The 14,545-nt window shown below is 32.7% G+C and overlaps 1 protein-coding gene across 3 annotated transcripts; it reads right to left on the bottom strand.

The window, feature by feature from the left end:
• Nucleotides 1-612: 612 nt before the first annotated feature.
• On the bottom strand, nucleotides 613-6,220 carry LOC108342206 (receptor-like cytosolic serine/threonine-protein kinase RBK2). 3 transcript variants are annotated; one of them, XM_017579931.2, is made up of 10 exons: nucleotides 5,897-6,220; nucleotides 5,220-5,301; nucleotides 4,740-5,081; nucleotides 3,810-4,061; nucleotides 3,400-3,557; nucleotides 2,778-2,857; nucleotides 2,562-2,697; nucleotides 2,321-2,470; nucleotides 2,063-2,178; nucleotides 613-1,333 (listed from the first exon to the last, which is right to left on the bottom strand). In XM_017579931.2, the coding sequence occupies exons 2-9, from the start codon at nucleotides 5,263-5,265 to the stop codon at nucleotides 2,086-2,088; spliced, it is 1,257 nt and encodes a 418-aa protein (XP_017435420.1). In that variant the 5' UTR covers nucleotides 5,266-5,301; nucleotides 5,897-6,220; the 3' UTR covers nucleotides 613-1,333; nucleotides 2,063-2,085. The 3 variants fall into 3 exon arrangements, with proteins under 3 accessions (XP_017435420.1, XP_017435421.1, XP_017435419.1); XM_017579932.2 differs by lacking the exon at nucleotides 613-1,333 and having other exon boundaries at nucleotides 1,705-2,178; nucleotides 5,220-5,306; XM_017579930.2 differs by lacking the exon at nucleotides 613-1,333 and having other exon boundaries at nucleotides 1,705-2,178.
• Between the last annotated feature and the right edge of the window lie 8,325 nt (nucleotides 6,221-14,545).

Below are 14,545 nucleotides of genomic sequence, written 5' to 3'. Positions count from 1 at the left end.
TATAATTATAAGAAATGAATAAAATATTATGTGAAATTTTTTAAAAGAAGGTAAGAAAGAATTCAGATGTTTAACAAAGAGAGCATTAAGAAACCTAAGTGTGATGTTTGAAGTTTGAAAAAGAATTGTATGAGATAGGAGATACTTCTGTTGATATATTTTAACAACAGCTAATCATTTTATATTTATGAGTACAGTCATTGAGACCAAAATTGTATGAGATATGGGAGAAAAAATATTTTGACAGATTTTCAGATAATATTTTGACAGCATACATGCCATTAATATATTTATTTATGTGTTAAATATATTTTTCGTCCCTTAATCCTTTTAGTTTTGAAACTATTAGAATTAGTCTTTAAAATTAAACGGCGTTAAATTTTTGTATGAGGTGGCTAACAGTGAGCCAGGTGTGTGTCACGTTTGGGGTTTATCATCTCTTTCACACCCATCACTGTTCCCTCTCTCAGTCTCCATTTTCATCCAAGCCAGCAGGTGCATTGGCAACTGCAGAAGCAGTGGTTTCACCAAGACCAAACCTAACAGTGGCCGTCACCAAAAGCGGAATCAGAGACCCTTTTTTATATCCATATTCTCCACCATCCAACAAAAACCCAGATTCAAAATCTGCTCTTTCCTTGAAACACATCCCCAACCCTAACTGTACAACTTTTGCAAACCCGACAATGAAAATTGAAAGGAAGTATAAAAATAAATTTAAAAAAATAAAAAAAGGAAAGAAAATCCTAACATTAAGGGAGATGATTAAGCCTTGAATAGCGAAAATTGAATAAGGGAGATTTTTTTTTTCAATTGGGGAAAAGTAGTTTTAGTCGAAGATTTCGGCGAAGGATTTCCGGTTCCATGTCTGTGAACGCGGCGGAGGCCTCGATGGACAGGTTGACGCCGCCGTGCTCCCCAAACTCGTGACGCGTGAGGGCCAATGCAGTGGCCTAACCCATGTCGCGTGTCGCGTTCTTCCTCTTGGCACCGCCGTCCGAAACTACATCGTTGGTGTCACAACGCTTCCTATTGGCCACCACGTTTTCAGCCATGATAATCGGAAACGAACGGGGAAAGAGATAGAGATAAATTAGATTGGGGAAAAGATAGATAGCAGAGAGGACACGACTTCCCCTCTATTTATTTCTTCCCTGATATCCCTCCTTCACCTTCCTTTGCATTTGCTGAACCTGGACCCCATATTTGTTTGGGAGCAGCGGGGCCAAAGATTTCAAGCCAGAACCAGAGGGGAGTATTCCTGCGAAATGGTCATTCTTGCCATTGAATATAATAAAGCTGGCAAGTGTGGATCCAACCAATTAAGCGCATCCTGCAAATATCAAAAAGTACAATAAATAAAAAGAAAACCAACGTGGCAGATAGGGGAGAGGACAACTTGGATAAAACGTGGTCTCGCCGTTTGCCACATCTACTAAAAGTTAACGCCGTCCAATTTTAAGGACTAATAGTAAGAGTTTCAAAACTATAAGGATTAAAAACCATCAAAGTTTCGAGTAGGGACTAAAACCAAAATCGTGTGATACTTAAAGGACAAAAAACATATTTAACCCTTTATTTATTATTGTGGTGACATACTAAACCTAATAAAAAAATGACATGTGTGTTGTATTAAAATTTTGTCAAAAAAAATCTGTGTTAACATATTATTATCCTAAATTGAGTGCAAAGAGAATGGACAAAAATAATTCTACATTTAAGGATGATTTCTCATAATAGTCAATTTTCATAATAATAACAAAGAACAGAATGTAAGCTTTTATTTCCCTCCTTTCTTCCTATAAGCAAAAAAGTTCAATAGTGTATTTGAGTCCAAATTTTTTGCCAGAATTTTAGGATTATCCATCTGCTGAGTTTTCAAAATACACTGATGATATATATTAAAAAAGTTTTTAATATATTTCAGAACATCAAAATCAATACATTAGTGTGTAAGTGTATTTTGAAGACTCAGCAGACAATCCAAATCCGACACAGTAACACAATCAACGATCAAATGTTTTTAATATGATGTCCTTAGTTCTCAAGAATCCAAGGCAACCTGATTATGCCAACTGACAACACTTAAATAGCTCCTTGAGTTGTATTCTTGTACATCTTGTTACTCCTCTCAGTATGTTCCATGACATAGTCATCACCTCTTAGCAGTATTGCAATCTGCACCAAACAGAGAAAATGTGATCAATCTTCTCTTAAACCAAAGTTAACTGATATATAGTTACAGTTACAGTAACCAACAATATCTTAGTTTATTATCACTAAGATTACAATACTGCAACTTTCTATGTTGCATACTTACCTGACTCATTCTGGGGCGTAAGATAGGAAACTGCTCAACACACAGTGATGCAGTCAAAACTACACGTTCCATTTGTTCCCAGTCATAATCATCACCCAGAGAAGGATCAACAAGGTCCTTAATATTATTAGCTTCCAATAAAGGCTTTGCCTGTAACACAAGAAATCACAATGCGCTGAGGCCTCTGAGCTTGTAAACTTAGATAATATATGACATAGCCAAACTTGGGAGAATGACTTACCCATAGCATAATACTTTCTTTCAGATGATCCAAAGCACGACGCCCAGTTATAATCTCAAAAAGTAAGACCCCAAAGGAATAAATATCAGTTTTTTCGTTTACTATGCCATGCATCACATACTCAGGAGCAAAATACCTGTCAACGGAATGATGAGGGGGAAGTGTTAAGTCATGAATATAGTTTTAGAAGTTTAATGTATGTATGTATTTGCTTACCCAACTGTGCCTTCAAATTTTGGTACAATATGATGACTGCAGGGTTCTGGTAGCCATTTTGAGAGCCCAAAATCACAAATCTGTAGAAATTCTCAATTAGTTAGTGATAGATCAGATGAAATATAAGCCTCGAACTTGTACATTAGTAGAGTACTGGTAGGGGATCCAGAAGCAAAGGTGTCTGCTTCTAATTATTTCACCAGCAGAATATGTAATAGCATGGCATGAAAGAGAACAATTGGCACGCACTGTCATGGCTCAATTCATATAATCATCTCTTGGAAAGGTTGAAGATTTTCAGAGAATATGCTTTATTTTCAAAATTCTAAACTGGACGTAGATGCTAAGGATCACAAAATATAGATAGTTTGATGTTGCTCTGTGAGAGGATTGTCCACAGACCAAAGCATTGCCATCCAATGTGTCATTCATTAGTTGCACACATTTCAAGCTAACCACAGGAAGTATCATCATATATTACTTTTAAGCATGGAATGATCCTAGTGATAACTACTCACGTGTATCAGAAAATGAGAAGAAATGCAGAAGACTGTGCCAAGTTTCACCAGCAAAGGTTAATAATGCCTTCTTTTATTAATTCTCTATAATCACTGATAAATACCTGCGGCTCAAAATTCTCAGTGAGCAGAATGTTATCTGATTTAAGATCTCTATGAATGATTCGCCTTTGACAAATCTCATGAAGATAGAGGAGGCCATCTGCTATCCCCAAAATAATTTTATACCTTTTGCTCCAATCCAAGGTATTTTTATTAGGACCTGAATATTTCATGAAAAGTAAAAAGTAATGAGTAAATACATTCAAACAGAAAACTTTTTGAAGCAGGATCTTGAATTTGACTCTTCTGAATGAAAAAAAGTGTTTGTATAGAGATATTTCATTAAAGATGGTTCATCATATTCTCCAACAGATATATCTCATTGACAAATACTTTACACTTGTAATATGGTAAAAAAAGAAGAAAGCTTTCACACGGGAAAACAGTAGAATTATTAGAATCAAGTACACACCATGAAGAAGAGATCCTAAATTTCCCATAGGAGATAATTGAAAAACAAGGTACATTCCCCCTTCAACTCCAAACCCAATAAGCATGGCAGTATTGGGGTGTTCAACATGAGAAAGAATTCCTAGCTCAGATAGAAGAACTGATATCCTGTCTTCTGGAGTCCCTCTACTCAGTTGCTTAACTGCTATTAGTTGCCCATCTTGCAGGCTGCCCTTGTAAACATAAGCATAGCCACCTCTTCCAATTATATTCTCTACAAGTAAAAGGAAGAAAAAAAACTACATGGTCAAATTGATGCAGTTTTCATCAAGCAATAACATAGTCCCTAATAGCAACTACACAGCAAATATTTATGAAACTTATGTTACAGTAAACTCATTTTTATCAAACTTATGTTCACAACATACTTTTTATACAGACTAATGTTAGCAAACTTTAATCCAAATATACACAATCCTCTAACACAAACCATGTATAGGTAAACAACTTATTTACTTGAAAATATTTCCTAATGGATTTGCCTTTAGTTTTTCTCTGCCTCCAGCAATTGGGTTACCCAGTGTGAGGGGGCTTCTACAAGTCTTCTTTGTACATTCCTAAACCACTTAAAAGGAGTTCTATCATCTTTCTGCAGTAGGTGTTATCCTAACTTTTTTGTTTATTTTCTAATCTTATCTTGTCTAGTGTGTCCATTCAAGCAACATTATAATAGACTCACGTCAATTTGGAAGCATAAAACACTTGTTTCTGCATTATAGTCATAATTTTGACATGAATTTACTTGCAGATCTATGAGACATTAAACCAAACACAAGCTGTAATTTTCGAAATGTAATTCTATCTGGTTTGGTATGTCCTGTTACCTCGTCCTAATGTAACTACATTATTACTAGAAAAACAATTGGTGTGAAAACAAGGTTAAACTACAAACCATTGCTAAAATTGTTGGTTGCATTTCTCAGGTCAGAAAGACTGAAATTCACCAAAGTTCTGGAACTGTGTGGATTACATCGAATAGTGTTTTTCCCAATGCCTTTGCTTTTAGGCTTTGTTAGTTTTGACAAACAACTTGGAGGAAAAGATGGTAGGCGCTCAATTGATCTCATTCTGCATGGTCTGAGTAACTTCCTCCGGTGAAACTCAGTCGTTGAGCTTGGATTACCACCAGCTAATTCAGGTGGTTGATAAGATTTCTCAGTGTCACTAATGCCTTCTTCCAAGAGTTCTCTTAGAGTTACCACACTTTTCTCCTCCAAAACGATTTCTCCTGAGTCTGCAAGAGAAAAATAAAAATCAGCATTTTCATCACAGGGAAAAGTTGGTGGAGGAGAAACTAAACAATGTGAAAAGGAAACACAGTATATTAAAATCACAAAGCATTGGGCAGAAGCAGGGTTAGAAAACACTATGCCTCGTTTTTTCTGCTTGTCATCGGAAGCATGACCAATTGGGACCATCTTTAATCTGTTTGCAGAACTTTTTCTTTACTATTCCTGCACTACATAAGTAATCACAGACATTAGCAAAACCTCACAGTTTTTTCCTTTTAGTGTGACATGAATCAAAGAAGCAGATCATGAAAGAAACAACAGTTACAAACAAGGTAAAAAAAGCACAAAAGTTAATACAATAATAATACTAACAGTGATAATAATAAAAACTATTATTAATAATCATAAATGTTGTGTTTTGACTGAATTCCAATCTGAACATGTAGCAACAGAAATTCAGTCATTGTTAATTATTTGACAAGGAACCATTAAAACATCATACACTGGCTTTAATAATTAATAAATAATAGCAAAAATAATAAAAACAAAGCCTTGGAAGATGAACTATCCAAGAACATGAACTAGGTCCCAAAATTACACACATTAGAGTTTTAAACACAAATGACCATTATCATATACGATCTGTCACCTTCTCAGAATTTTGTAGAAATCTAACACAATTCCAATAAGAATTATCCTTTGTTATTTACAGGATTCTGAAAATTTCATCGACCGATGTGGGCTTGTCCACACTCACATATCTTCATTTGGGAAAGTAGAAAGAATAATCACGTAAGCAGAAGAAAAAACGACATACCCAGAAGATAAAACGCAGGCATAAGTTAAACAACAGTATCTCTGGTCACCGGCATTGGCGATTAAAGGTGGCAAAAGCAGAGAACATGGTATTTGATGCCCAGAGAAAGTCCGTCTTTATAGAAATCCTTTTACTCTATAATCAGCCACAGAATGTTGTGCAATTACAAATTTTAAGTGACATAGAAACCAGAAACAAATCGAGAAACAAGTGTGGTTCATTACATAGTTCGCATGTTTTTGTTTCTCTCATGCAACAACAGTGTCAATGCGGTGAAGCCTCTGCAACTAGTTATGCTGGGAGGCTTAACCCCACTCAGATGAAAACGTTTCTTTAAAAGATTCTCAGAAACTGTGGGGTTGCTGTCAAACAAATATATTTACGAATTAATTAATGGTATTTTGTCCTGTTCTTTGAGTAGATCTGTAATAATAATTTTAGCACTGTAAAAGTAGTTTCTCCTTTTAACTTACTTTATTACTTTTATTTTTTTGGTGCAAACTTGTGCAAAGTTGTAACACCTAAATCTTTCAAAATTTTGTCTCAATCCATTAACCTGTGATCTCAATTATCGCTTTTGGGAGATTTTTATCGTAACTATCCGGTTCCAGATATTTGTTTATTTGGTCTATTACGGAATATATGAACTCATTCCCACGGGATAAATGAATCCAAACACTTTTGATATTGATATAAGATAATGATTATTTTTTTATTAAATATCTTTAATCTTAGGTCAAAGAAAAAAATTAGAATTTTTTCTGTTAAATTTTTTATGCTTTTCTTTTATCTTCAAAGTATATTAATATTGTCACACCTCAATTTTTTTTATTATATTTTAAAATATTAAAATCAATATCATTTTAAAAACTCACAAACAAAAAAAATTAATTTAAAATCTCAATCATAAATATAACATATCACATTTAGTCAATTATAATACTTCACTCAGTATCTATTAATACAAAATTTATATATTTTAAAATGTTGTCGTGTGTGAATATTCATTTTTTATAAAAAATTTGAAGAAACTTTTCAAAAATTGATTTATATATTTTAAAATTTTGTCGCGTAGTCATTTATATATATATATATGAATATTCATTTTATTATTTGAAAAATTGAGAGAAACTTTTTAAAAGGTGACTTATATATTTTAAAATTTTGTCGTGTAGTTATTTAAATGTGAATATTCACTTTGTTATCCGAAAAACTTGGAAAAACTTTTCAGAAAATAGCCTATATATTTTAAAATTTTGTCGTGTAGTTATTTAAATGTAAATATTCACCGTATTATCCGAGAAACTCATAAACATTTTCAAAAGATGACAATTTAGCTCTTGAAATTTTACAGTCCATTTCAAAGATATCTTGACCAAATTCAATAAAAATATTTAACGTTATTTATAGGGACAAAAATTACATTCATGTGAATATTCACTTTATTATCCGAAAAACTTGGAAACACTTTTCAAAATATGACAATTCAACTCTTGAGATCTTACAACCCATTTCAAAGATACCTTTGACTAAATTCGGTAAAAATATTTAAAGTTATTTGCAAGGAAAACTTTAATCATCAATTTATGACTTACTTTGATATTTTAATAGTCTTAGATAATTTAAAAATCAAAATTTAAAATAATTTAAATACATAACAAAATATATCAATTTTCAAATTCTTGAAGTTGATAATATCCAAAATGGAATAATAAACAATCAAAATATTTACATTTAGTATTAAATACATTTTTAATAAAATAAATTGTTAATATGGTAAATTGTTAGTATTGTTAATTTATCTATTTTTTTTTCAATAATTCATTTCTATTTTTCAATATATATTTTTATGCTTTTCTTTTATCTTCAAAATAATATTAATATTGGCATACATCAATTTTTCTTTATTATATTTTCAAATATTAAAATCAATAAGTGTATTTTGAAAACTCACAAACAATAAAAAAAATTAATCTCGTACACAAAAATCATAAATATAACATATATCGCATTTGGTCAATTATAATACTTAACTTAATATCTACTAATACAAAATCTATATATTTTAAAATTTTATCATATAGTTATTTAAATATGAATATTCATTTTGTTATTCAAAAATTTTGGAAAAACTTTTCAAGAGATGACTTATATATTTTAAAATTTTGTCGTATAATTATTTAAATGTGAATATTCATTTTATTATCCAAAAAATTCGAAAATACTTTTCAAAAGATGATCTATATATTTTAAAATTTTAAAATTTTGTCGCATAGTTATTTAAATGTTAATATTCACTTTATTATCCAAGAAACCTGGAAAACTTTTCAAAATATGATCTACATATTTTAAAATTTTGTCGTGTAGTTATTTAAACATAAATATTCACTTTATTATCCGAAAAACTCGGAGTTACTTTCTAAAATATGACAATTCAACTCTTGAGATCTTACAATCCATTTCAAAGATTGACCAAATTTAGTATAAATATACTTTACAAGGACAAAAATTCTCTTAATCCTCAATTTATGACTTATTTTGATATCTTAATAGTTTTACATAAATAATTTAAATACATATTCTTCTCCTAAAAATGTTTTTTAAAGACAAAAATATATCAAAAATTTTAAATTATGAATTTAATAATATCTCAAATAGAGTAATAAATCAAAATATTTACATTCTAGTATTAAATGCATTTTAAATAAAATAAATTAGTAATATGGTTAATTTATCTATATTTTTTCAATAATTCATTCTTATTTTTCAATATATATATATATATATATATATATATATATATATATATATATATATATATATATATCCCATTCTTTCAAAATAGTCTCCAACACGGTACTAATTTTATGGTGTATTGTCATTGTGGATATCACTAAAAGCCCGCATAAATGGAATTATCATATAAAATAATAATAAGATTTTTAATTAGTTTTTTATTTGTTTATATGATTACTTGTCTATATATTATTTTCTAATTTTTATTTATCTTGAGGGAGTCTTTCCATTTCTCCATTCTTAACTTACGTCTTTTAAAGAAATAAATTATTAATATTTTAAAAGTTTTGACAAGGCAAATACTACGCCAAAGTAAACATTATTTCAAAATTAAATCTTTATTCCTTTTGTCTTTAAATTAACCTTTCTGATATCATATAGTTGTTGGTGAAAGTTTATCATTGGCTCAATATTTCTAAATAAATGTCGAAGATTTTTCCAAATCTTAATGGAATGTTGTTATTTACTCAGTCATGTTTTCACAACATACTAATCGATTATTATACAATTAAAACTTTCATCACAAATTCAACATATTTAACAAGTAAAAATAGATAAAACACGTTAATGGACTTTTAGACTGTAATTTGGTCAATTCTAATTAAAAGTCCATTTCAAAACTTATAAATACACAAATAAGATAAGGAGACAGGTGATTGCAATTTAAAGAGATTAATAGAAAAGTGTGAATGAGTAGTTCTTAATCCCCACCTCTTCCTATTTTTTTCATAGAAAACATATTTTCTCTCCCTTATTCATTTCAATTTCGATTTTAGATTTTAGGGTAACTATGTGCAATCCCCTTTTCCTCTTCTCTTTTTATATTTTTTCACTTTATCTTTATCTTGTTAGTTAAAATAAAAACTCTTACTTAATCTTATAAAATCATCAAGATTTCCTCTCTTGTTTTATCTTATCTACTTTTTAAAATACTACTAACCACCAAATCTCTCATGAATGTTGCTCCCTCCACCACCACACAATGCTCCCTACACCTCCCCAATTCTTTTTTAATTCCAAAATTACCCTTTTTACCTTTAACATTTACCCTTTTTTTACTTTTATGTCAAAACCCTAATTACCCTACACCTCCATTTCATTTTCACTCACAGACAGCCGCACTCACAGACAGCTGCAGCTCCACCCCCCACTCCCACTTTCTCTCTTTCTCTCCATATATTGTTTCTTTCCCTATCATTCTTCATTACTCCATACATTCGATTACTCCATACATATATCACACGTAATGATGGCATATGCCCTAGCCATGGTAAAATTGTGTGTATTTTAGACCTTGTATTAAGGGTCAAGTAGTATAGGGTATATTTTTAGGCCTTGTATAATGGGCCAAGTATTGTATGGTTTGTAATATTAGCTTAAAAGAGTGTGTCCCACCATGGGACATGATGGCCACATGGCAAGCTCTTAGTGAAGACACTTCTTAAAAAGGAAGTGGCCATGTGTCACTTTCCAAGTGGAGAAACTCTTCCTAAAGTGGATTGCCACATGTCACTCTAAGAGTGGAAAGCTTTTGCAAAAGTGGATTGTCACATGGCACTTTAAGAGTGGAGGAACTTTGCAAAAGTGGATTACCACATGAGTGGAGAAGACTTTACAAAAGTGGATTGCCACATGGCACTCTAAGAGTGGAGAAACTTTGTAAAAGAGGATTGCCACATGTCTCTTTAAGAGTGGATAGTTTTTAGGGTTTCTTGTCTACTTTGGAGACACCTTTCTCTATAAATAGAAGGGTCTCCTTCCTTGTAAAATCACTTGATGAATTTGAATGTTATTATGCCAAAATGTGTGCAAACATATCTTGTCTCAAGTCAAGGCTAGAGCATCCCATGAGGTCCCTCTAACCACCCTTCTCTAGAGTTGGCCCAACCTCTCCGGAGATCCATCAAACACCTCCATCCTACCACAAAAACATCACCAAAATTGTGAGCCCACCACCATATCCATCGCTTCCGCACAAATTCCACCTCCATAGCTTCATCTTCGTGCTTTGGCCCAACCTAGCTCGAGGAGGACGCTATCATTTGGTATCAAGAGCTTTGGGTCTCCAAGAGCTAAGTATCTTGGTCCTTTACCTATCTTTGTGTATTTCTTGTTGTTATTGTGTTGTTCTTTATTGTCTTCCATAGTCTACTTTCATACATGTTATTTTTATGGTTCTAGTTTGTTCTTTTGCGGAACCATTCGGTTTTTACCACTAAGTTTCCATATACATGTGTTGTGGCGTGCTTTTATATTTTTTTTGAGTCTTTCTTCATATATTTGGTTCTGTTTTAATGTCATTTTTGGGTTATTTTTTATTTTTAATTCCATCCATGTTGTCTAGAGTCATGTGTAGTCATTTTTATGTCATTTTCTCTTAGTTCGGGCTTTGCAAAAATCATAAAAAAATATGTCCCATTGGGATTTCGAAATTACAGTATATACATCCATTTGAGTGCTTTTTTATTTCATATTTGAGTTCATGCTTGTCATTAGATCATTGTCAAGTTCTTAGAGTTAAGTTTCTCTTGTGTTTCTTTGAGTTTCATGCTCTATTTTTGATTCTAGTAAGATTTCTTCCATTTTTTTTTTCTTTGAGTCATGAACTTTGAGCTACGCAAACAAATTGTCCAGATCTAATTTGTGTTGAAAAACAAAAGTGTAGACAAAAGTAAAAAGCCAAAGTAAAAAAAAAAAAAAAGTAAAAGTACAAGCAAAAGCAAAAGTGAAAAAAAAAAGTTACTTTGACTTGAGACTTTGACATGAGACTTTACCATGACACTTGGAGATGATACTTGGACATAATACCTTGACATGACACTTGGACATGACCCTTGGATATGAGACTTGGACATGACACTTTTGACAAAATATTGTCTCTGCCTACATTGCACCATTAGCTCAGTGTTTGTAAAGATAAGAAGTAATAATTCTCTATTCTAATTGTTTTTTGTTTTATTCATCTATTCTAGTGCCTTTCTTTAGGTAATTCTTTTGAGTGCCTAGCCTTTGTTTTTAAGCTTTATTTTCTTGATTGTCTTGTTCATTACTCTTTGTTTTGTCTCAACATAACTCCTTTTGAAGAGCTATTGTTCAAATTGGCCCTTGATTTGCATTCTCTTTGGATTCCTACCTTTCGGATTTGGTTTGATATTTGGTGTAGGATATTTTTTGGAGGAAAAACGAAATTGGACATAGTATATTGGGTGATCGGAGACCTCTTTGGACCTTGAAACCTTGAGGAAGAGACAAGAAGAAAAGGAGTGAAACACTTTAGAGAGGAACACACATTATTTATTTGTATTACGCATTTTTGAGTTGTAAAATTGTATTGCTTTTGGATTTGTAACTCATAACCTTGTTAGGTATCTTGGGGTAGTCTGTGATACTCAATCCCATATCCTAACAAAGACTTGTAAACCATATTGAAAACGTTTTTAGTTGGTTAAAGTTTGAAGGTTCCAAAGTGCCTTCTAACTTTACCATTAGGCCGCATAGTCTAGTTTAATTGTTGTCTTTAACTGCTTATAATTTATTGTGTGTCTACTTGTGTATCAAACCTAATTCCATTTGAGAAGTTTGGTGCAAGAGAACTTGAGGTAAACTTTGGCTAGGAAAGGCTTGGATTTTAAGTGATCCTTAGTGATTCTCCTCTCTTTCCTGGAAGTGAACTTGAGATTATTTTGCCTCCTTAAATCTCTAAAGGAATTTACTTTTGAAATACAAGTTTGTGTGTGCATTACATATTTTGAATTTTTTTTAAGAATGTCTAAGGAACCTTCTTACCAAATTGATAGTGATTATAGTGAAGAGGCCCAACCAAATTTAGAACAAATGGCCAAGGAACTAAAATCACTAAAACTTTGGCAAAAGCAAGAATCCATTTTGAAAGAAAAAGAAATAATTGAAAGAGAACAATATCTTGAAACCTTAGAAGAAGAACTTAGAGTTCTAGCCCAAAAACAAGAAAAGGTCCAAGAAGAGATAAAGAAAAGTAGGAGTAGGAGTCACTCAAGGAGAAGTTCAAAAACTCCCACAGAAAACACATACCCTGAACAAGATAGTAGGACTGCTGCCCAATTCTACCAACATCCTCCACCTAGAAGGTATAGAAGGGAGAGTGAACAACCACCAAGAGATATTAGGCTAGACCTTCCTCATTTCCATGGGAAAGAAGATGTTGAGGCATACCTAGATTGGGAAATGAAAGTAGAACAACTTTTTGAGTGTCGTCAAATAATAGAGGAAAGGAAAGTTTCCCTAGCCACCCTAAGCTTTCAAGGGAATGCCATGTATTGGTGGACTTCCCTAGTGAGAGAAAGAAGACTCTCCAATTCCCCTCAAGTCCAATATTGGAATGACTTAAAGAGTGCTCTAAGAAGAAGACACATACCTTCCTACTACCATAGAGAGCTTATGGATAAACTCCAAAGGCTCCAACAAAGAACCATGAGTGTGGAAGAGTATAGGCAAAAGATGGAACTCTACATGATGAGAGCGGGAATTAGGGAAGAAGAAGGAACCACCATTTCTAGATTTCTAAGTGGTCTTAATCTTGATATTAGAGATAAAGTGGAGTTGTTGCCCTATCAAGATCTCAATGATTTGGTACAAATTTGCATAAAAGTTGAGCAACAACATTTGAGAAAAGGTTTGAAAATTGACCACTCTAACTCTAGTGTTAAGAAAGACTATAGGAGGGAAGGTAAGCAAGTGATGGAAGAGGAAACCTCTAGGAATCTGTGGAAGGAGAAAGAAAAAGATAGATCAAGGGAGGGAACATCATTACACACTCGTACTAGTGAAATTAAATGTTTTAAATGTCAAGGTAGAGGTCATATGGCATCACAATGCCCCACTAAAAGGACCATAATCTTGAGGGATGTTGACTCATATAGTAGTGAAGAGGAGGAGGAGAAAGACACAAGTAAGGATGAGAGTGAAGGAGAAGATTCCTACCCATGCGAGGGAGATCTCCTCATGATGAGAAGAGTTTTGAAGAATCAACCTAGTCCCCAAGTCCAAACCCAAAGAGAGAACATCTTTCATACAAGATGTCAAGTTTTAGAAAACACGTGTTCTCTTATTGTGGATAGTGGCTCATGTTGCAATTGTTGTAGCACTAGGTTGGTTGAAAAGTTAGCCTTAACTATATTGCCTCACCCCCAACCTTACAAACTTCAATGGCTTAATGATGGTGAAGACATGATAGTTAATCAACAAGTGAAGGTTAAGTTGTCCATAGGGAATTATGAAGATAGTGTGCTATGTGACATAGTACCTATGGAAGTTTGTCACATCTTGTTAGGAAGGCCTTGGCTTTTTGAAAAGGAAACCATACATCATGGTCGTACCAATGAGATAACCTTCAACCATAAAGATAGAAAGTTTGTACTTCATCCTCTCACACCATCTCAAGTTGAAATAGACCAAGTACAAATGAAAAATAAGAGAGAAAAGGAAAGAGATGACATTAACATATACAAAATCAAATGTTCAGAGTGTCAAAGCAATACACACATGTCCAATGAGTGTCCCAACAAAAGAGCCTTCATGTTAAGGGCCACAAGCTTGTGTGAAGATTCAAAAGGGGTATTCTTTCCATCTTCCTTTAGTAGATTGGAAAGACAAGACCAAATGAGACTTGGTGGTAAAAAAGGAAGTCACTCCAAATGCATATGCATTCAACACAAGATAAGCCGGGACTTAAAGGGAAAATACATAATTGGGTTGATTATTCTAATAATACTTACTTTATCTCTTGTTTTTTGCAGAAAGTTATTTGACCCCGGAGGGTTTTGTTGATACATAAGTTGATCAATATGAAGAAGAGGGTTTTTGAAGAAACTTAAA

Source organism: Vigna angularis, chromosome 6 (genome assembly GCF_016808095.1).
Source record: "Vigna angularis cultivar LongXiaoDou No.4 chromosome 6, ASM1680809v1, whole genome shotgun sequence".
NCBI lineage: Eukaryota > Viridiplantae > Streptophyta > Magnoliopsida > Fabales > Fabaceae > Vigna > Vigna angularis.
Note: the sequence above shows the minus strand (reverse complement) of the source record. Positions and strands in the feature narration are given on the sequence as shown.

What these genes read in the sequence shown, in the direction of transcription:
- LOC108342206 (XM_017579931.2), bottom strand. Translation starts at nt 5,265, where the DNA reads ATGGTCCCAATTGGTCATGCTTCCGATGACAAGCAGAAAAAACGAG. An exon ending in AAGAAAGTATTATGCTATGG is followed by an intron (nt 2,471 to 2,561) that starts GTAAGTCATTCT and finishes CTTGTGTTACAG; the next exon opens with GCAAAGCCTTTATTGGAAGC. An exon ending in TACGCCCCAGAATGAGTCAG is followed by an intron (nt 2,179 to 2,320) that starts GTAAGTATGCAA and finishes TGTTTGGTGCAG; the next exon opens with ATTGCAATACTGCTAAGAGG.